Below are 23,380 nucleotides of genomic sequence, written 5' to 3' on the forward strand. Positions count from 1 at the left end.
CTTTCCCCCAGCCCCTAGCAACCACTAGTCTGCTCTCTGGCTCTATGGATTTGCCTATTTTGGACATTTCAATATATGGAATCATACAATAAGTGGTCTTTGTGACTGGCTTTCTTTCTTTGCATAAACTTTCCAAGATGTATCCACGTTGTAGCATGAAGCACTAATTCCTCCCTTTTTATGGCTGAATACTATTCCATTGTGTGGAGAGACCACATTTTGTTTATCCATTCGTCAGCTGATGGACATCTGGGTCATTTCTACTTTCTGGCTATAGGGCTTAAGGCTGCCATGACACTCTCATCAAGTTATTGTGTGGATGTGTGGATGCAAGTTTTAATTTCTCTGTGGAGTGGAATTGCTTGGTCCTATGATCACTTTATGTTTAACTTTCATGTCACCACTGGCAATGCATGTGGGTTCCAGTTTCTCTACGTTTTTGCCAACACTGGTCATCATGGGCCCTAGTGAGTACAACGGTCTCTCGCTGGGTTTGACGTGCCTTTCCCTAATTACTAATGGTGTTGAGCACATTTCATGGGTAAACACCTCCTGACACAGCTCTGCCTTCCCTTCTCACTGCCTTCCCAACTGTGCCCTCACCTCAGAGCTTCAACCTGAAATCAAAGCTGCTCCCCCTCACCACTTCTCTCTCTCCCATCCTGTCTGTGTGTCAACTGGTATTAGTTTTCATAAAACCAAATTTGCTTTGTCTTTCCCAGACACATATATAAAAATAAATGGCATCTGGAAAACCCATCTCAGAGTTGTTTAAGTTTTACTCCCTGAAAACTGAATTGTCGCAATTAAGGTGAACTTACATCGATTCTTCCTGAGGGGCCATGCGGGCCAGGTCTTCCTTTTCCTTCAGTTTATCGACAGCCTGGGCTTGCTTTTCAATTTCATTAAAGCATGTATTCGCCAGTTTCTGGGCTCCCAAACTTCCTTTTTTGGCCCCAAGCTAGAAGAGATGTAAAATTACATCCTACCCCAACTGAAGGCTTCTGCACAGCAGCTGACAGTTACGGAGGCTGGTTACCTGCCAGGCACGGTGACACACTAGACATTTGTTCTCTACTTGGTCCCCACAACTCTACGAGGTTGGCATTATGATTATCCCCAGTTTACGTACAAGGAACTGTAGCTCATGCAAGTTAAATGACTTGCCCAGGATCACAACCACTAAGTGACGAAGTCAGGATGGGAACCCTGGTGCCTGCCTCCAGGTCAGGGGCTCTAACGGATTCACAGTATCCGAAAGCTGCGCAGGTGATGACCCCCCAAGCCTCATGAGAGGCCAGTGCTTATGGACGAGCAAACATGATGGAAACTCCCAGGGAGCCTCTGTTGATATGTTTTTTAGCATTTTGTCGCTGACAGAAGAAATGTTAAACACTCCTTCTAGAAAATCTCACTAAATATATCATTTACCTCACTCAACAAAATATGGACCCTTTATCAAAACCACATATATATGATATGCCTCCAAATAAAACAGCAGAATGACAAAGGTGGCTTTCTTGAGGGCACGAGCTATTTTAGGGCAGACCTACCACATATTTGATATATAATACTCACCCCTCTTTTAGCTTGATTTGGTTTCTTTTTTATGATAGATGAAACCTCTGTCAAAAAATAAAATGTAGGTCAGACCAAGAGAATACATTCATTTTTCCATTTGTAGTCTATCTTTAAAAAAATTCTAACATGCTGTGTATGCCTATTCTGGAGACCATGGCATCTCCCAGGGCGCCATGCCATCCAGAGGACTCAAGCGTCCGAGTGCATTCGAGATGAATGAGCTCCATCAAAACGGAGCTTCTCAGTGTTTCCACATGGTATCTTAACTTAGAGAAAACATTTTTTGGTCACCACACTGAACAGAAATAAAAAGCCTGACCTTACCCCATTCATTGCTTTTTTCAGCAGTATTTTTTGCATATATTAGAACAAATGTTCCTATTAAGCTCTACTCTTCAAAGACTTTCAAAGTCATCTTAAATGTGAAGCTACTCAGGCATTACGCACACAGTGAGAGCTGTTGGTGACATGCTTTCCCACCTTGGCTTAGACATAGATTTTTATCATATTAGTCAATAAGAAATAGAAAACATTCTATTATTTTAGTAGCAGTACACTCTCAATTGCACAAAAAATATACGATGCTTTTAGATAAAGTTTCTTGAAATTCGTTTTCGGGGTAAACTTTAATCATAGATTACATGTTGTTTTTAGAATCGTGTTTAAGAGACCAAGTAAGAATAGAATCTTTAATTTTTTCTTACAAAGATGAGCATGTACTTTAACAGAAAAGAGAGCATAAAACCATAAACAGAAGATTTCGCCCTGATGGGAGAATAATGTCATTACATTTCAAGTGTGAAATGATAGCCACAGAAATTTTTCTTTCCACCACTTTCTTTTAGATTTGTTTTGTGGTAGTTGTATAATCTGCTCCCAACCCCCTGAAGTCTATTAATACATGATGAAAATGTCTGGGACATTTCTAATGCTTTATTTTTCACCAAATCACTTGTTTTCCAATTAACATAGTGTAATATGCACTAAATTTCAGATTATACTTCCCCTGTAATAAAAATTAAAGGTGAGGTTCATCTATTATAAAATCAGTAAGGGAAGAAAATGCTGAGAGTTCCTGAGTAAACAGGAGTGACGTGGCTGCTCTGACCTCTGCTGGGGACACAAACAGCCCAACATAAACCAGCCAATGGCGAGCACCCAGAGCCACCTTGGCCAGGTATGTAGGTGCCACATGTCACAGCCATCGAGCTAGCTAAAGCAGGTTAGCATTTTTTGCTTAATAAAATCTCTCTAATAGATTAATAGTCATGATGTCATATTCTTCTATATATTCTAGGAGAACGTAGACAGGATTCATTTTCTTCTTAATGAATCTCTCTCAATCAGAATGTAGTCTTATGCATGTTACCTAAAGCAGCCTTTGCTGGTACATTAAGACCTTCCACACTTGGTCCTGGTTCTGGTCCATCTGAAAGTTAAAAATACTGATATTAATAAAGGAAATATACTCATCAAACATGTTTTTGAACGTGTAGTACACTTAATTTGCTCAGTACTATGTAGCAAATTTTGTCCATGGTCATCTTTCTTTTTAAGCTCCATATTCTATGTTATCATTATAAGAATTTTAATTTAAAAGTCCATTAAATAGAAGTGTATTTTTTATCCAGTTGCTTTATAGAATAAAAATGTTAGTGGTCCCCCTAACAAATATTTGGATTCTGCCGTATGATCTGGTGTTTTAAAGTAAACTGTTCTGAGCTACCTAACACATATGTTGACCATATATCCAATATATGTTAACATTTGTATAAGTTCTAATACCAATTATATCAATGATAGAAACCTAAATTTTCAGTTGCCAGAAACTGTTTTCTAGTTTACCTAAAAAATGATCCTGGTTATGAACATTATTATGTCTCTATTAAAAAATATTTTATTGATTTAATCTTATTTATTACTTAAAAAATGCATAAACAAATAGAGTATATCTATGTAGCAGAATACTATTTGGTCTTAAAAAGGTCTGGAATACTGACACATGCTACATACAATATGGATGAATCTTGAGAAAATACTAAGCACAAGAGGCCGGCCATAAAAAGTCCACATTCTATATGATTCCGTATATATGAGATGTCCAGAATGGCCACATCCTTAGAGACAGAAAGCAGACTGGTGGTTGCCAGGGGCTGGGGGAGAATGGGGAGTGGCTAATGTGGATGGGGTTTATGTTTGCGCTGCTGAAAATGTTCTGGAATTAGTGATGGTGTTTAGTGTATTAGGTGAACTGTACACTTTAAAGGGTTGAATTTCATGGTGTGTGAATTATATGCCAATAAAGCTGTTATAAGAAATGGCAGGCCAACCAGTTTAGATGAAACTCAACTGTTTTACATTCATAAATATTTAAAAGGTTGACTTTAATTAAGGCATTTAAGTAGGCGAGGCAGAGTGAGTCAGAACAATGATATTTTGCAGAAACAGACCCAAGTGCACATCTGTTGATGACATGCCACGGGCCAGGACCTGCTCGGGCTTTGAAGCCCTGGAGAATGAGAACATGTAAGTGGAGTATTTCGGGCCCCACACTCTATCTGTCACAATTCTTTTGTTCTTTCCTTGTCAAGTCTACTCAGTACTGCACCTTGTCACCCAATGCTGGTGACAGCACTGAGCAAATGTCTCTCTGACCAACAACTGCCTAAGAAAAACTCTGGGCAGGAGGAGAAGTGACTCAGCAAATACAGGAGGAATTCTAGACGGTAACACCTGTTAGGAGAAACTCTTTTTCAGCTGACAATGTAGATTTTAAAATATTTACAAGAATAAAATCTTGTTTTGTCCTATATTTTGTCACCTTAGTTTCCTGTTAGTAAAGCAAATGGATTCATCTACACTCAAGGGTTATGTGGACCTCCCGTGGCCTGTAACCTCAGAAGGCCTTTCACGCTAATGAGCTGTAGTAGTAACAATATTCAAATCATCTGTACAAAAGAAGGCACAAAGCCCACCCTTTCTCTGTGTTAGTCAGGAGAGTGTTGCAATTATTTTTTCTCTTCTCTCCTATGGATAATGACAAACTGATCAACAACACAGGTACATTCCTTGTCTTAAAAAATGAATCAATCTCTGGAGGAGCTCATAGCCCAGTGGAAGGGTCACACAATGGACAAGGTAACGGACACAATAATTCCCAGCCTGAGGTATACTGGGCTGTGAGGAAGACAAATACATGAATGCGGGTGCGACCGGAGTGCGCAGTGGCTGGCCATGGCCTCTCTGAGCAGAGAACTCCCGGTGGAGGCTCCAGTGTGGAGGCAGAGTCCCATTCCAAACCAAAGAGAAAGCAAACCCAGGGAAGAGCCCAAGGGCCAGGGTGGCTGCAGGTAGTGAAAGTCTGAGAAATCAAAAGGCTAAATGCCACCTAAAGATGTGTGAATGTCTTCTCTGCAGACATTTAGGGTCACACAAACAAAAAATGAAATGTGAACAAAAAAACCGCAGGTTGCAAATCATACATAAACCAGGCATGTCAGTGTTCTTTGCATATTAAGGAAACAAGCTTTTATCTATCTATGAATTGCAAATGCTTATCATTTGTCTTTAAAGTACTTCTTCAGAACAAAAATGTTACATTTCTTTTCCTTTCATGAGGCTTGAATACCCATAGAGGGGCTTCCCCACCCCTGATGATAGAAGAGCCTCCACAAAGAGCCTTCAACTTTTCATGGTTTACATTTAAATCTGAGACACCTGAATTCAGCTGGGTTTAAGTTCCCCAGGAATGCAAGACGTTTCTGTCCTGATTTGCTCCTAGGTCTGTTCCTAAACCAGTGACATGAAAAACTGGCACTCTGAGAGCTGTTCTTTGATGGAATCCCAGACGTTCCTGGCCTTAGACCTGTAATTCCGTACAAATGAAGGGACTTCTATTCTTTACAGCACAGAGCAGAGGGATTCCTCTTGGTAAGTACCATTCACTCTCCAAACTCCCATAAAATCCTTGCCACAAGGTTTCTGTCCCATCACCCCATCCTGAGGCTGAAGACTAGCTCTTCCTGTGACACAAAGTTCCTTAAAGTAGTTCCAGGCTCAACTTGCACAAGCCAGTGCTCACTGTGGTACACACCCCTCGATCCACTGTACAGCCATCAAACATTATGTTTTTGTTGTTATTTTTACACTAACAGTCTGGATAACGAGGTGTTCGTTTTTAAAACACAAAAAGGTGGTATCTTCATCCACATTATTCCTACCACGTAAGTGACTTTTTAAATATAAGAATCGACGTAAGTGTATTTACAATAAATATAATCCTACAATTTACCAAATGTGACTCATTAGATATCAATTATTTATAGAAGTTTTTCAAATTTAAATAGTTTTTCTGACTATAAAGATAACATATATTCATTATAAAAGTTTAGTCACTTCAAAACTATCAAGTATCAAGTTGCAAGTAAAACTCCCCAGTAATTTCATTCTCCAGTTAAGTTTGGTGCGTACCTTCTAGAATGTTTTTTGTGCATGTATGTTTTTGCCTCTGTTTTTTACAAAAATGAGATCATAGTCCATGTTCTATAATCTTTTCCCCTACTTTATAATCTACCATGGGTATCTTTCCCTATTAAATACAAGGAGGACATTATTTTCTAACAGTTTGACAGTGTGCCGCTGAACCACAGGATCACATTGTGTGACAGTTCTGAAGACTACCTTCAGCATTTGATAGAGAGGCTTCCATGTTCGCTGCTGTTAAAGAAGATGGGTCTGGTTGTGGCAGTGCCCACCCTGTGCCACTCACCTAAAGCAAGGGGAGAAAAATCATTAGCAGGCAAAGCAGAAAATCATAAAAAACAAACTAAAGCAGGGGAAAGCGTAATTTATAATTTAAATAGTCACCTTCTGACTACCTGGATTAGTGGGAAGGAAGGGTATTAAAACATGTTTATTCTTACAACTCCATTTCAATGATCAAATTCCTTATTTTTCCTCCTTTTTTAAAATAAAATTTTTATTACACAGTAATTTCAGATTCATACAAAAGTTGTAGAAACACTAGTTTCCATGTACTCTTTGCCCAGCTTCCTCTAGGTTAAAATGCTCACGGCACATCTGTCAGATGAAGAGTTATCATGGGTACGTTATTAGCTAAACTCCAGACTTTACTCGGATTGCACCAATTTCTCCACTGACATCTCTTTTCCATCCCAGACCCCACACTGGGTTGGCCTGCCCCCTTCATCGCCCCTGGTTTGTAGCTTCCTCAATCTTTCCTTGTTGTCCATGACCTTGAAACTTGCAGAGGGTACAGATCAGGTATTTTACAGTTTCTCAGTGTGGGCTTGTCTGATTCTTTGTCACCATTAGACCAGGTTTGGGAGAAGAATACCACAGGGGTGAGGTGCCCTTCTCACTGCCTCTTGCCAACATGCCTGAGGGTGATGCCAACCTCGATCCCCTGGCTAAGGTGGTGTCTGCAGGCTTTTCCTGCGAAGTTACCCTTTTCCCTTCTCCACCCTCCAATCGTGGGAAGCGAGTCACCACGTCCAGCTCACAGTCAAGATGGGGGGTTGAACTCCCTCCTGAAATGGGGAGTAGCGATATATGTGATTTGGAATTCTGCTCTAAGGAATATCGCCCCTTCTCCCCATTAATCTATTCAGTCATCTACTGATATCAGTGTGACTCATGTATATTTATTTTATTCTTTGGATTATATCCAATACTGTCATTTATTTGGTTGTTCTAATTGCTCCAGCTCTGACCTTGGGAAGCTCTTTCGGGTAGGTTCTTGAGTCCTTTAGACAATCTCTCACCCATTTCCCACCGTTTCCCTACTTTCCAGCACTACAAGCCTCCAGACGCATCTGCCCCAGCAGCCCCACCCTAAAATCTGCCATTTCTAAAGGCTGAAATGGTGCCTTTACTGGAGAATAATACTTAGAAACCAAGACCTGGGTGCTGTATATATACAGTTGACCCTTGAACCACACAGGGGTTAGAAGTGCTGACTCCCTGTACCATCAAAAATCCATGCTTAACGTTTGACTCCCCAAAATGTAACTACCAATAGACTCACCAATAACATAAACAGTTAACACACATTTTGGATGTGATATGTATTATATACTGCATTCTTACAATAAAGCAAGCCAGAGAAAAAATATTAAGAAAATCATAAGGAATAGAAAATACATTTACAGTGCTGTATTACATTTATTGAAAAAAATCTTTGATAAGTGGACCTATGCAGTTCAAACCCATGCTCTTCTGGGGTCAAATACATACACATGTCTGCATATATATATATGCAGACACACACACACACATATTAAGAGAGAGATACACATTAAAATAAAATAAACTCATTCTAATATCTCCAACTCTAATCCACACCAAACTGCTCATGTCTCTCCCCTTTTCAGCCCATCATTTCAATTCCTAATGTTTCTTGGTTACTAATCCTGGATGTTCCAGATCTAGGTCTCCATTAACCAACAGCAACAGATCACAATCAAACACTGTATCTTTTGTTTTCTGTTCCCCCTTTTTTGATAACTATTTCTAGTAACTATTAACTACATCAACGATAACACAAATGTGCAAATTCGAATAGAAAAAGAAAAAAAAAATCAAGGTTTAGAAATTTATACTTTACTTAATTTTTACATGAAAATTAGTCCAAGAATGGACTGAGTAGCAGTTAAGCAAACAGCGACCTACCCAGCGGGACTGGGAGGATACAACACAGCACCCAGAACGTGGGGGCCTCTAAGCCAGCAGTCGGCACACTTCCCCTTGAAGGACCAGTTAGTAAATGTTTTAAGGTCTGGAGGCCTTGTGGTCCCTATCGAAATGATTTGGGGAGGATCTGCGAAGCGCCACAGTGTACTTCTGCTCCTGTACGACCACGGCGATGCAGGTAATGATACCGACAGATTTAATGATGGCTCACTCTGGGCCTGGTACTAATTAATTACTTTCACCTGTATGGATTCATTTCCTTCTTACAACAGCCTTGAGACATGGTCTATGCACAGAGCTCAACAGGGGCAATGAGACTCAAACCCCTTTTAAAATTTGGGTTTAAAAGAACTGTCTTCCTTCTTCATCAGCTGCAAAGCTCTGAGCTGAACTGCGCAGACTCCTAGTAATTTCTCAGCTTGCCTGGCAGCTGGGTCTGGGCACGCGACTAAATTCCAGCCAACAGGATTCCAGCAGAAGCGATGTGCACCACCTCTAGGTTCTTCTGTAGAAGGATGTGCACTTGCTTTCCTGGGTGTGTGTCTTCTTCCCATTGCCAGGAAAGGTCATGAACTGGGGCATACACTTAGGACTCTGAGATGGAAGCCACATTTTGAGACCGGCAAAATAAATCCCTTAGTCAACCTGCACAGCCTACCTCTGAACTGCTGGTGGGAAATTAGTTTCTGTCTTGTTTAAATGACAGTATTTCAGGGTTGTTTGTTACAGCAGCATAGCCTGTATCCTAACTGAAACATTTTAAGTATATACCCTTTATCACTGTCAGAGTAACCGCACTTCAAAATTATGCAAAGCATGATACATACCTCGGGACAGGCATGAGAGGCAAAAAAGTCTTCCTCCTTTGGGACAGGGGCCAAGGGCGGAACCACACAACCATCAAGCCACAGCTAGAACAAACACATGGCACACTGCTCAGCATTGCACCTGGCTGCAAAGGGTTCGACCAAATATTCTTCACTCCCGTCCAGAGACCTGTTTGCTAAGGACTGGTACTTCCCATTGTTATAAAATCAGTGACAGGCCTACACAGGCCCCCTGAGCACACTGCAGCGATGTCTATCCAGTAACTCTTGCTTCCCTACCTCGAGGATGTCAACTACCAGATTCACAAGCCATTTCTCAACAGGAAAGATCAAGGATATTGTGGATTCCATACTTGCGAATTCGCCTACTCACCACAGCTTACTTATAACCCCGATCCATCCTCGAGGCCCTTCTGTGGTTCTTCACAGATGCACACAGAGCATGAAAAACATGAGTCACCAGAGGGGCACATTCCTGTCCCATGTGGTAAACAAGTATCCTTTCTGTGGCCTATTTAGTGACACATTTTTCACACTTTCTGCTTTTTGTTGGTGACTTCACTATTTAAAATGGAGCACGGTGCTGCTCCATCGCGTGAAGGCTGTGATGTGCCTTAGAAGAAAGTCCAGTATCAGGTAAGCTTCATCCAGGCCTGAGCTACAGTGATGGCGGCCACTGTCAGTGCTAATGAGTCAACAATATATAAGGTGTCTTAAGCAGTAACATATGTAAAACAGTGTTACGCACGGATCTGCAATGAAAACGTTGTGACCAGAAGCTCGTGGGGCCCTGAGCCTGTCCTGCCCCTGGGAATGATGCTCCAGCATCCACCGATTCATTTGTCCTACTGAAACGAGTTTTACCTGAAGGAGACGACCCACCCACCGGTGACTCACATCAGTGCCGTGCTTCCGTGTGGCTTGGGAGGCGAGTGACTTGATTCTCTCCCTGTAGAGCTGGGCAGCGCGGCTCTTGTACTTGGCGCTGGTGTCACTGGTGGTGCACCCGTGTTGGTGGAAAAAGGAAGACTACGGTGGGAAGTACACAATTAACAGCAGCACTGCATCAAAGCGAACATGGTGACTGAAAGTGTTACTTCTGCTAGGATTTTTTTGAAAATACTAGCGAAAACCAAAATAATTAAAACTACAAAAAAAATTTAAGTAAAGTTTTCCTTGTAAAAGGGAATACCTTCCACAGATGTAGCATTAATATTTTGGTAAAACTGGACCCAAGACCTATGTTACAAAATGAGATAACTGGCCCTTCATTTCTCTGTTAAACCACCTCCGTCACTCTGAATGCTATTTTGGGGGATGCCTTCCACTCAGGACTACTGTGAATTCATGAGTAATCCCTGTCAATTTGGATTCCACTAAACTGAAGTATGTGAACCTTCACTTTGTTCAGCACAATTTCTTCATCAATAGACTGCCACATAGGCGAGGTGATAAAACGAACGTTTAAACAATTAAGAGGAAACTGCCTTCAACCACCTCCTAAGGGTCACGTACCAACATGAATTATAGAGTTCATATCTCAATTAAAGCAGGTATTCTAAAAACCTGTGTGAGAAATCCTTTTGTGAACCCAATTTGATTAATAGTGGTACAATGTCCTGTTCCAGATTCTTGGGACATCATCCCTTTGAATCTTTGCAGCAGCACTATCAGATGGTCCCGGTTACTACCTGTACTTTACAGATGGGCACACAGAGGCACAGAGGGGTTCCATAGCTGGGGAATGTCACACAGGTAAGGGAGGGGCGGAGCCGGCATTCAGACCCAAGCACAACGGTTTCAGCTCCACTGCCTGAGCCAAAGACCACCGCTCCGGCCCTTCCCCACCCCAGCCCCGACCTCTGCTAGCTCAAGAGAAGCCCCGGCTCTGGAGTTGGATGGGGGACTCTGTTACCTTGGGAAGGCTTATTTATGAGCACAGATTATTTCAAGCCCATACGTTAAGTTTAGGAACGAGTGTGTGAACATGATAATGCATAATGCACATGGGTCCCACTAAGACTCACATACTTAAGGCATGCATTCTTAGGAGGGTGAAAATCCTTTCTTGGAAAGTGAAAAAAATCTTAGTCATCACAACGGTTTTGTGGCCATCCAAAGCTCACCTCTACCTGACAAAATCATTTTCCTTAGAATTTATCTTACCAGGGAAAAATGATATCCAATTTAAATTTAAAATGATCTGAGTAATTAATTTAAATTTAAATTTTCTGCTTAGAAAACAACTATGAAAAAAGGTTGAGAAACATTGATCCAAGAGAATTTGGTGTTTTGAAAACTATTTTAGATTTATGATTTTTAAATATTGAATAGATGCTAGACATAATTTTTATTTGAAATGTATACAAATTTGATTTCTTGTACTTGGAATGATTAACAGCATATCTAAGGGAATTCTCTTTCCTCAACCTATACATTTTTGCATTGTAAAATAGACTATCAGTGCTTCAGATGACTTCACCAGCTAGTTTGTGAGGCTGCTAATTTAGTGTTTGAGAAGTCAGATATGTTGAATTTGTAAGTCAAGTTTAAAATGTTTGAGGATCTTTAGTTAAGTTTGTAAATGGGATTGGGTAAATCTGCTCTTTTAAAATGATAAATTAATTGAATACTTAAAAAGTTGTTACACAAAAATTACTATGTTTATATAAGTTACTATGTGATATCTGTATGTTGTATTTGAGGATTTGGAGAACAGGTTTTTAATTTACAGGTTTAATGAATTAAATAAAATTCAGATGTAAGCAGCTATAAACATTGTATCCTAAGCACAAAAGTCACACTCAGATACTGAAAACCTGTATCATCATAAAGAACCTGCCAGGATACAAAATTAATACACAGTAATCTGTGGCATTCCTATACACTAACAATGAACTAGCAGAAAGAGAAATCAGGAAAACAATTCCATTCACAATTGCATCAAAAAGAATAAAATACCTAGGAATAAACCTAACCAAGGAAGTGAAAGATCTATACTCTAAAAACTACAAGACACTCATGAGAGAAATTAAAGAAGTTACCAATAAATGGAAACACATCCCGTGCTCACGGATAGGAAGAATTAATATTGTCAAAATGGCCATCCTGCCTAAAGTAATCAATTGATTCAATGCAATTCCTATCAAAATACCAACAGCATTCTTCAACGAACTAGAGAAAATTGTCCTAAAATTCATATGGAACCACAAAAGACCTCGAATAGCCAAAGCAATCCTGAAAGGGAAGAATAAAGCTGGGGGGATTATGCTCCTCAACTTCAAGCTCTACTCAAAGCCACAGTAATCAAGACAATTTGGTACTGGCACAAGAACAGACCCATAGACCCATGGAACAGACAAGAAAGGCCTGATATAAACCCAACCATATATGGTCAATTAATATATGATAAAGGAGCCATGGACATACAATGGGGAAATGACAGCCTCTTCAACAGCTGGTGTTGGCAAAACTGGACAGCTACATGTAAGAGAATGAAACTGGATTAGTGTTTAACCCCATACACAAAAGTAAACTTGAAATGGATTAAAGGCTTGAATGTAAGTCATGAAACCATAAAACTCTTAGAAGACAACATAGGCATAAGCAACTTCTTCCTGAACGCATCTCCTCCAGAAAGGGAAACAAAAGCAAAAATGAACTCATGGGACTACATCAAACTACAAAGTTTTTGTACGGCAAAGGACATCATCAACAAAACAAAAAGGCATCCTACAGTATGGGAGAATATATTTGTAAATGACAGATCCGACAAGGGGTTAACATCCGAAATATATAAAGAACTTACACACCTCAACACCCAAAAAGCAAATAACCCGATTAACACATGGGCAGAGGATATGAAGAGACGGTTCTCCAAAGAAGAAATTCAGATGGCCAACAGACACATGAAAAGATGCTCCACATCACCAATCATCAGGGAAATGCAAATTAAAACCACAATGAGATATCACCCCACACCAGTAAGGATGGCCAGCATCGAAAAGACTAAGAACAACAAATGCTGGCGAGGATGCGGAGAGAGGGGAACCCTCCTACACTGCTGGTGGGAATGTAAGCTAGTTCAACCATTGTGGAAAGCAGTATGGAGGTTCGTCAAAAAACTAAAAATAGAAATATCATTTGACCTTGGAAAACCACTCCTTGGAATTTACCCAAAGAATACAACTTCTCAGATACAAAAAGACATAGGCACCCCTATGTTCATTGCAGCACTTTTTACAATAGCCAAGATATGGAAGCAACCTAAGTGTCCATCTGTAGATGAATGGATAAAGAATATATGGTACGTACATACAATGGAATACTATTCAGCCATAAGAAAGAAACAAATCCTACCATTTGCAACAACATGGATGGAGCTGGAGGACATTATGCTCAGTGAAATAAGCCAGGTGGAGAAAGACAAGCACCAAATGATTTCACTCATATGTGGAGTATAACAATGAAGCAAAACTGAAGGACCAAAATGGCAGTAGACTCAGAGACTCCAAGAATGAACTAGTGGTTACCAAAGGGGAAGGGTGGGGGAGGGAGAAGGGGACTGAGGGGTATTATGTTTAGTGCACATGGTGTGGGGGATCATGGGGAGAACAGTGTAGCACAGAGAAGGGACATAGTGGATCTCTGGCAACTTGCGGCACTGATGGACAGTGACTGCATTGGGGTACAGGTGAGGACTTGATAATATGGGTAAATGTAGTAACCACATTGTTTTTTCATGTAAAACCTTCATAAGAGTGTATATCAATCATACCTTAATAAAAAATTTTTTAAAAATTAGAAAATAAAAATAAAATAAAAAAATAAAGAAGCCTGCCAGTTCCTCTGCGTCATCACTTCCTGTTTGATTTTCTTCAGAGCTCTTACCAGCACCTGTTGCTTTCTTGCTTGCTCGCTGCTTTAGCTGCTCTGGCTCTGACTCTAAGGGGGTGGATCTTATCTGATGCGTTCGTCACTATATTCCTGCACCCAGCCCAAAGTTTCCTGTGTTTTATATGTTGAATAGATTTTGAGATAAACAGGTCAACTGCCATCCAACTCCAAAGCCACCGTGTCTTTCTATGACCCAATAGGGCCTCCAAACACCTCCATGGAAATACTGGACTTTTTGCTAGTGTAACACACATTTACACAGAAGGAAACAAGTCCGAGGTGAACTTACTGCATTAGTATTTCCTCCAACTTGCATGCATCGCAACTGAAACCAAGACCAGTTAGAATCCAACTCTGTAGATCTAAACAGAAAGAATATTCTTAAGTGTTAATACTTTTCTTCTCCAGAATCAAGTCACTAAACTTTGGACGACCAGATTTTCTTGATCTTCAGGATTCTGAAGAATTCTAAGTTTATGTTAACAGTGACACACACTTCTTCCAAGACATGACAGTTGAGACAAGCAGCTCTGGCCCCTCTCATGTTCCTGGAAGCCAAGGCTCTGATGGCCTTGACCGCCTGCTCCCCTCATGCCTGACCACAGGCCACACCAGGCCTGTGGCAGGTTTGCTGCACTGACTCCAGCCAGCCGTCTCTTCTAGGACGCAAGGAAATGACGAGCTTTCTGGGGCAGTTGACTTCCTGGGACTGATTATGCCTCGCATCCTTACTGGGTTACGATCTAAAATTTGGTAATATGTTTCTACTCAGAATAGATGTATTGCTTGGATTTTTTTCAGGTCAGCTATCTGTTGTCCAGTTTGACCCTTAATAGGAGCCTGGAGGATGCGCAGAGTCTTATCGGGTGAAAGGGACCTACCCAGCATCACCACCATCAGGTTGGGGAGAAAACTCTGGATTTAAAGCTTTGGTGTGTGTGTGCGTGCTTTTTTTTTTTAACTGAAGTTTAGTTGATACACAATACTATATTGGTTTCAGGTATACAAGATAGTGGTTTGATAATTATACACACTGCAAAATGCCCATCACAATATGCTGCTACCATCTGTCACCACATAAGGTTATTACAATATTATTACTATGTTCCCTCTGCTGTACTTTTCACCCACGTGACTTCTTTATTTCAGAAGGATTTAATGCTCTTGAAGTGAGAACTGCAAGTGCCTCCTACCCCCACTGCACCTTATACCCTGCTCGTCCACTAAGATCCAATCCGAGCAACGTAAAGGCAACAATTGTATTTCCCAACAATAAAAATTCACCAAGTGATCATTGTAAAGTGGGTATGACAGTGAGACAATGTCAGGAAGCTTTCTACTGAATCCATAGATATGAGCAAAACGCAAGGCTAGCCTGCATTCAACAGCTCGTCCCATGCTAATTGTGAAGGAATGTGGGCATTTTTAAATGGGTACAAGTAGAATATTCTATAAAATGGGCAAGGGAGAAAGAAAGAGGCTCCAGATTTACCAAAAATTTCCTTTGCTGCTGCCCTTTCATTTACTAATTTCTGTGCCTACTTGTATCATTTAACCTTTGCAAGTTTGAGGATGTTATGTTGAAGCCACTAGCTACCTTAAGATAAATAAAACTACTAACATGTATTTTATATATATATATATGACAAATCCACTTACTTTATGGTGATATATATAAAGTAAAAATTAGACCACCAATTTTAAAAAACGTGTTTCTCAAAGACAAAAAAAATATCTCCTTTTAGAATCTGATCACCAAACAGGTGGTTCAATTACATATCTTGTTTTGAGATCCTCTCTCTGAAAGATCTTGCTTTCTCACCACATTTTCGACTCCCCCACCGCGTCGGGTGCCACCCTCACCCCCTCTGTCATGGGGTAGCAGTTAACAGCTCAGTCCCTGGAGACTGAGAGGGCACAAACCTCAACTCTGCCATCACTAGCTTATGACTTAACATCTCTGTGCCTTACCTTACTCACCTGTAAAGTAGGGATAATTACACTACTATCTATTTTGATCTTGTAGAGATCAAATAAGCTAATTATCTGAAAAGGGCTTGGCTCACTGTAAACACCATTTGGCTAAAATTCTCACCATCATCCTCACGGTAACCCTGTCTCACTGTCATTAACAGCAAGCTCCAGAGGACAGGAAATGGCCTGTATTTTTCTCTCATGCTTCCTGAACAGGCACAGAAAACTAACTGAATATGGGCTGACTGAAAGTATGTCCTAAAATTAAGGCTCTAAGTACTCAGACTTGCTAACCTGCCTCACAACTTTTAGACCCACACTGTCTTTAAAAAAATAAAGCTAAATGGTTCTCTATATTATTTCTTAGAAACGAAGATAAAAACTAATTGCCCTTTTTCGGAGTCAACAGGGATTCTCTCTTGTAACACTGGAATTTCAAAATAAAGGGTTTGGATGATAATGGACTCTGAATGCCGTCCACCTTCTGAAGAAACCCCAAAGGCCCAGCAGCCCTTTCCTGCAAGAGGCAGTGATTCGCTGTAGGCCGTTTCTTACCTTTAATGTAGATGTGTGAAAGCTAAGAGTCTATGGCAGGGCTAAGAAAAGAGGGAAGCAGCAAAAGTTAAAGAGTTGAGGAATTACTGTCACTCTAACAAAACAGTTCCTGTTAACCAAGTAGGCAAAAAAGAAAATGGGTTTCCCACAACCTCAATAATCCTTATGTGAATTGTGATATAACTTCCTTAAAAATTCTAAGAATCTTCACTAGTGGATGCCAAAGTCGGTATTTTTTGTAAGCAGAGCCTTTAAATAGATCTCAGAAACTTATGAAATCAGGATCAATCTCAACAAATAAACATGACAAAGTTATCAAGTAATCAGAAACTTTAAGTGGAGTAAACCCAGCACAGTTAATCCAGCCCAGGAACAGTTCCTGGCAGCCATTTGTTCATAACTGGCTCGGCTGCTAATGTAAGGTCACGGGAGGCCCTGCCTTTCTGCACCAGCGTCGTGAATCCTCCTCCTCTTGCGCCCACTGAGCAGGGACCCAGAGGATTCAGAGCTGATCCCTGTGCCATTTGCTGGGGGCTCGCCCTCTGCCAGGCTTATGTGAGTCACTGGCCCCCTCCTCCCAAAGCCCTGAATGGCGATTATTAGTCATCTCATGTCCCTTTCAAGGGAAGGAAACTGAGACACAGAGAGGACATGCGTTCAGCCACACCCAGAGCTAGTGAGGGAGGGCGCAGGGATTCAGACCCCCAGCAGCCGGGATGCAGCACCCCCTGGGGCCGCGGGAGTTAGGTATGTGCTCCCCAACGCAGTCAAGACCCTCCAGAAATGTCACACAAACCTTCCCTTTGATCTTACTCCTTGTTTCCTATGCATATAGCAACTAGCTACTCAACATCCCACTTTTTCTTGACACTGCACCTTTTCCTAAAGGCTGAAAGCTGACCTCTGTTTCCCTGCCTTGACCCCATAAGCAATCTCACCAAACCTTCGAAGTTCATTGTAAATGTTACCTCCTCCTTTGAACTTTGCCTAATTTTCCAACCAGAATTAGACATGGTGTTTTACTTCCATCTCTCGTACAGCACACTACAGTTTATCTTGTTTATGTTGTATGTAAGCCTCTCCCTCCCCCGCCAGCCCAGTGAAGTGACTAGATCCCATTCACCCATTCACTGTCCTAAGCTCATGAAATACTCAGCCATGAACCTGAGAAGAAGCAGAGCTACAGGGAGAGGAGCACCGTGAGGCTTGGCTGCCACAGGCACCGAGAGAAGAGCCCCCGGCCCCGGCAGGGGTGGGGCGGCCGTCCTCGACACTTCTATAGATGCATAACCTGCCTTTCCCTTTTTGCTTGACAAAAGCCATAGTTTATAAATTTTCTCCTTTGTAAAACTGTTAATTTGAAATTCTATTTAATATGAAAAAAAACCCCCAAACTTTCTATTTAAATAAATATTCTACCCAGGCCAAACTGTTAATATGTTCATGCCTGGGAAACGGGACTGTGTGTGTGTGTGTGTGCAGCTGGCAGGGGGAGGGGAAGAGGAAAAAGGGTTCTAAAGAAAGGACTTTCACTTCTTTATGCACTTTGGGACTACTTGGATTTTTGTCCCTGATAAGCTAAGGTTTGTAATTTGTTTTAATCAATAGAACATGTTTAAAGAACAGGCCCTCCACCTCTTAATAAAAAAACCAAACCAGACTGAGTCCCTGTCTCATCCTTGACATTCTCACCCAAATCACAGACTTCTTCCTAGTTCATTTATCTGACTTTTAAAAGGCAAGTGATTAAACTTGCAACAGCCCAAATAGACTGCTGTCCAGCCTCAGCAGGCTCCCGGTCAGGCCTCCTCTCAGCTGGGGACACGTCAGAAAACCACCTGGTTTCTTGGAGACATTGGAACTGGCAGTGTGCTTTAGTGGGGAGGAAAAGGGAGGGCCAGGTTATAATGGGCCCAGAAAGAAAGGGGAAGAACACGGTGAAGAGAGAAAGAAGACAACCAATCATATAATGCCTACACACTGCACACAAGTCCAGCCTTTGTGGGCTCTGGGCAGCGCAGGCTACCATATGCTAGCTGGTAATAATCAATCTGGTGAGGGGGGAAAATATGTTAAAAATAAACTTGCCCTGGCAACTAAATCCCTCAACATTTAAAAAAGTTAGGGACAGGACAGTATAATCAAAATATTCTGGGACCAAAAAAGAAAAGACAAGAAACTGATAGATATTCTGAAACCAGTAAGAACACACAAAAGAACTCCCTTTTCTAACTAATTACCTACGGAGTTGCATGGCTATGATATTTAGCCCATTGCCCCATCACAGACTGACTTCTGAAAAAGGAACTCAGAAAAGTGCATTAGAGAGTTTTTTTTAAGTTAATATATTAAAAGAGAAACTTATGTTGTTGTTATTACTATATAGTTTTTGTGCTATCATACAAAATAGCTCATTACAAATTACAATAGATTTCGTCCTATAGGAACAAATGCTTTTTATAATAATCACATTGTATCAATTTTCCTTAATTCATAATAAAAATTGCTCACCACAACATAAATAGCCTACCTGCCTAGCTGGCTCCTCACCTGGAAAAAGGGACGGGGGGGAATAGGTGAACTGGTTGGAGGTAGCAAGCAGCAGAAGATCTGAGCTATGGCTGCTTAGTGGTGTCCTGCAAAAGGTGCCCTGACAAAGGCCTACGGTGGCTCAAGTGCAGGCCTTGCTCAGGGCCCTGAGCCTGGCCCGGGATCCTTTTATTGTTTCAACTTATTTTACTTAACACAAGGGCATCCCCCTCACACTGGACTGTGGAGCTGTGTGTCCAGAGTAGGGAGTCTGTCTCTCCTGCATACAAAGGCCCCCAGAGTAGAAGATAGGCCAATGCAGCCCAAGTCTTCAGGTCAAAAAAGAAAAATTCATATTACAAGCATTTGAAGTTGCCAATAAAACTTATTCAAACATCGTTCACGTGGGCTTTGCGGTATCAGTGTCCTTGGGAGCCAGAGCTGTAGGATTATGCTGGACGTGAAGGGGGCTGTAACAAGGGCTTCCCGGCCTTTATGTTAACTCTGCACCTGACCGGGTGCAGGATGGACCCACAGCAACTGAATCCCCTTCCATCACGTGTGTCAGAGCAAGACTCCCTGTACTGCCAGCTATTAGAAGATGATAAAGGGAAAGGAAATACTGTCTCAACCCTCCATTCTGACTCTGTCTCGGCCCACTGCCTCATGTCTCTGACACAGAGCTCTACATAATAGAAAATAACTCATTTTCCCAGTTTACTTAGGAATATAAGATTTACGTCTCCATGACTCATAACCAACATCTCATTTTACCTGATGTCAAAGCAACCATAAAGGAAAGGGGGCAAAGAGACCCATGGCACAACGTGATCACTCCCATCCCCCAGTGAGGGAAGATTCACTTACCGAATAAAACTCAAGTGAACACCCAGAGACCGGTGTGACCCTGAGCAATCGATGCAAAGAAACACCCCGTAGGTTATGCTTGCCCAGCTGGGATTTTTGGCACCGCAATCAAAACATACCTGAAAGAACATTTACAAATTCAGTTATTAATTAACTGACCAAATGAGCCATCCTATAGGGTACAATACATGATTTAGTGTAAAAGCTATTTAACCTTAACACAATTTAAACTGGTTATTAGAAACTATCTCACCTAAATCTTTTTTAAAACCCCCTAATTTCAATGTCTTTTATTATTATTATACTATTATATAGTTATATTAATCATATATTCATAGCCTTGTATTTATATAATGCATTAACTGTGTAATAGATTATTACATATCTGTTGTAACACACAGCACTGTGTGTAGTGAACTTAGGTGCAGCTATCACCTCAAACGGGACTTATCCCTGAAGCATCGACAGGGTTCCTGCCAGTCACCCAGGGGACACTGGCCAGAGGTGTCCCCCTGCTCAGCGTGCTCCGGGCCTTCCCACCCCCTGGACTGTGGCTCTGCACCAGATGGCAGGCACTCAGGCGTGTTTCTTCTCTCCCCAGGCAGAGAAGGATGCCCCAGATTCCAGAGGGCCCCAGCGAGCCTCCCTCCCAGTGCTCACACCTTCCTGTCCTTCCCACCCTCACTTTTCCAGGGTGGTCTCTGTGACCAGCAATATGGCAGAAGGGATGGTATGTCCTTTCCAAGATCAGGATAGAAAAGGCTTTGGCTTCCTTTCTCTCTTGCTAGCTCTCTCCCTTGGCTCACTGGCTCTGGGGGAAGCAGCTGCCATGACTTGAGGACACCAGGCAGCCCAGTGGAGAGGCTCAAGTGGTGGGGAACTGAGGCCACTCGTGCAGCAGCCAGGGATGCGTGGAGGCCGGCTGACCACCACACGAGTGGGAACACCAGCTCTCAGGTGATGGCGACTTCATGACAGACCCCGAGCCTTCTTTCCTCAACACCGACTGCACTCAAACATCCATCTGATAACAGGAGTATAAAACTACTTTAAAGTACACTGTGCTCGTCATGGAAATTAATATTTATAATTAATTAAAGATAGAACAACAGAATCCACTAATAGAGTTGTTTTTATTTTTATTTTCTAGGAGAAAAAAGCCCCCATATTTTAGATACACTTTACAACCAGAACCACCAGTGTGAGAGCAGTCCCAACTATAATCAAGAAAGATCTGGCTTCTGGCCTTTTGAGGGCCACACAAAAGTGAAACCATGAACGGATTTTCCAAAGCCCCCACCGGGATAGGGTCACCTTACACATGCATGAGTGGAGTGGACTGACTTGATATAAAAGGTGCCAACTGATTCCCGTCAGTGTTTACTGACTGCCTGCTTGATGCCAGACACTTTGGCAGATGCTTAGGTATTAAGCAGATGGTGCCATTAATGCTACAAAGACTTGCAGAGTCCCTACCCCTGCCAGGCCACATGCTGGCCTTTGAAGAACTCACTGTGCAGTCGGAGAGGACATGGAATTAAGACACCTTAGGTAACAGGCATTGAAGGACTCCCCCTCCATGGGACACTAAACAGCATGACTGACTCTGCCAAAGGTTCTGTCCCTCCGCAAGAGGCCATATGTAACCCCTCATTTACTCCACTAGCAGCTGTGTACTTACTGGGGCACACACAAAGGTGGTTTAGGAAGACTTGGCCTACGCAGAGCCCACAGTCGAGTGGGCAAAGTGATCAGCCATACGGTTGAATCTTAGCAAGGACAGGATGCAAAAAGTTTTCTAGATAGAGTCCGAGAGACATTTGGGGTCTCAAGAATAGAGCCTAAAAGAGCAATAAGTGGCAAAAGCCTGTGCAGGGAATGGCCCTGTGGAGGAAGGTGACTGGATGAGACTGGATGTGCACAGCGCAGAGCAGGCAAGCCTGAGCATCACTTCGGAGGGGGTTGCAAGGCTGGCTGTGAGAGGAGAGCAGTGGGGTTTCCAACATGGTGGCCTTAGCATCCTGGTGACCCACCAACTGAGAGAGGGCATTGCTAGAACACAGCTCCATGAGGGAGGGGGCCGTGTCTATCTTGTTTCCCTGAGCTAAGCATGCAGCGCGGCACAAAGCAGGCACTCACTAAATGCAAACAGGCAGTAGGGCAGTTTGTAGGGGCTGGAAGGGCTAGCAAGCTGAGACCGGGACCCATAGGGTCTAAGGTCAGGAGGCATGTCTGGCTCTCACAAGTGCTGGAGAAGGAGGCTGTGTTCTGAGAGCAGGGACTGCACTTTGCAACCCCAAGCCAAAGGTGAGATACGGATTTCTAAGCAAAATATCAGTTCTTATGCTAACAAAAAACAGCTTTCGACAATTTGTTTTGCCTAATGATGAGAATAAGTACTACAGAAATGACAGCTAATATTAAGTGTTTATTCCAGGTCAGGCACTGCTGTTGGCCAACTGAATCATCATAACAACCCCGTAAGAAGACACTATTCTTATCTCCGTCAGAGTCAGCTTCCGGCACCCGTGTGGGACCTACGCCGTCGTGCAGGGCCCCGCTCTGCAGAGGGCCCATGGCTAATGCTCCTCAATTTCCTCTTGAAATTCTTAATACTGTTCAAACGAACATTAATACGTCATTATTTTTCAAACTGCAATTTCATTAAGCATGTTTTGCATTCCCCACAAGTTGTGTAGCTCAATTTTGATTCCATTTTAGAGAAAACTAAGGAATGATGAAGTTAAGTAGAGCTAGGAAGTGGTATCTCGGGGACTGGGCCCAGGCGGTCAGCTCTGGCCTTCACTCTTCACCCCTCACCACACGGTCAGGCACAGATGACCAGCTCCTTGGAGAGAGAAGCCTGTTGTTTTGGCCATACGCACACCCTCCATGCTCGGCACAGGCCCAGGACACTGCAGCTGCTCATGGATATTTGTTGAATGAATAGCTCAAGTGATCAATACAAAACTAAGAAGCAATATAGACACAGGGAAGGACTTCACAAAGTAGAAAACTGATCCTCATGAGTTAAAAGCTTGACCTAGAGTAAATATTCATCATCCCCAAGAGGAAGAAATTAAATTCTATATTGTGAAAGTAAACTGAGTTGTTTTTCTTTAACTACCTGTCCTGTCTCAGGTATCTTACAGTCCTTTTTTACAACCCCTTTTTAAAAATGCTTATTAGTATCCAACTCTTCCACTTGATTAAAACTAGTTTTCATCTGTGCTTATATAATGATTTCTTACTAATGATCAAATAAAAAGTCTTAATCAAGATAGGTACCACAATACTGTGGAACATTACCAGAAATACCTTTGCTCAATGCTTTTATTAATCCTATTACATAAAATTTTCCACAGGTATGCTGTTCATAAAAAAAAAAAAGTAACAATAGATAGCTGACATTATTGAAGACAAGTATATCCAAGTGCTGC

The 23,380-nt window shown here is 41.9% G+C and overlaps 1 protein-coding gene across 3 annotated transcripts in view; it reads right to left on the reverse strand.

Annotated features, from left to right (window-relative positions):
- ARFGAP3 (ARF GTPase activating protein 3) overlaps positions 1-23,380 on the reverse strand; it is a 49,087-nt gene that overhangs the window by 24,013 nt on the left and 1,694 nt on the right. Inside the window, exons 2-9 of one of the 3 annotated variants that reach the window (XM_073213977.1) lie at positions 19,941-20,059; positions 14,305-14,377; positions 10,017-10,148; positions 9,120-9,203; positions 6,262-6,349; positions 2,951-3,010; positions 1,579-1,625; positions 822-961 (exon numbers count right to left, since the gene is read on the reverse strand). In XM_073213977.1, the coding sequence (XP_073070078.1) occupies positions 822-961; positions 1,579-1,625; positions 2,951-3,010; positions 6,262-6,349; positions 9,120-9,203; positions 10,017-10,148; positions 14,305-14,377; positions 19,941-20,059 (743 nt within the window). The remainder of the gene's footprint in view (positions 1-821; positions 962-1,578; positions 1,626-2,950; positions 3,011-6,261; positions 6,350-9,119; positions 9,204-10,016; positions 10,149-14,304; positions 14,378-19,940; positions 20,060-23,380) is intronic. The other 2 variants (XM_073213978.1, XM_073213979.1) reach the window with 2 other exon arrangements.

Source organism: Manis javanica, chromosome 10 (assembly GCF_040802235.1).
Source record: "Manis javanica isolate MJ-LG chromosome 10, MJ_LKY, whole genome shotgun sequence".
Classification (NCBI taxonomy): Eukaryota; Metazoa; Chordata; class Mammalia; order Pholidota; family Manidae; genus Manis; species Manis javanica.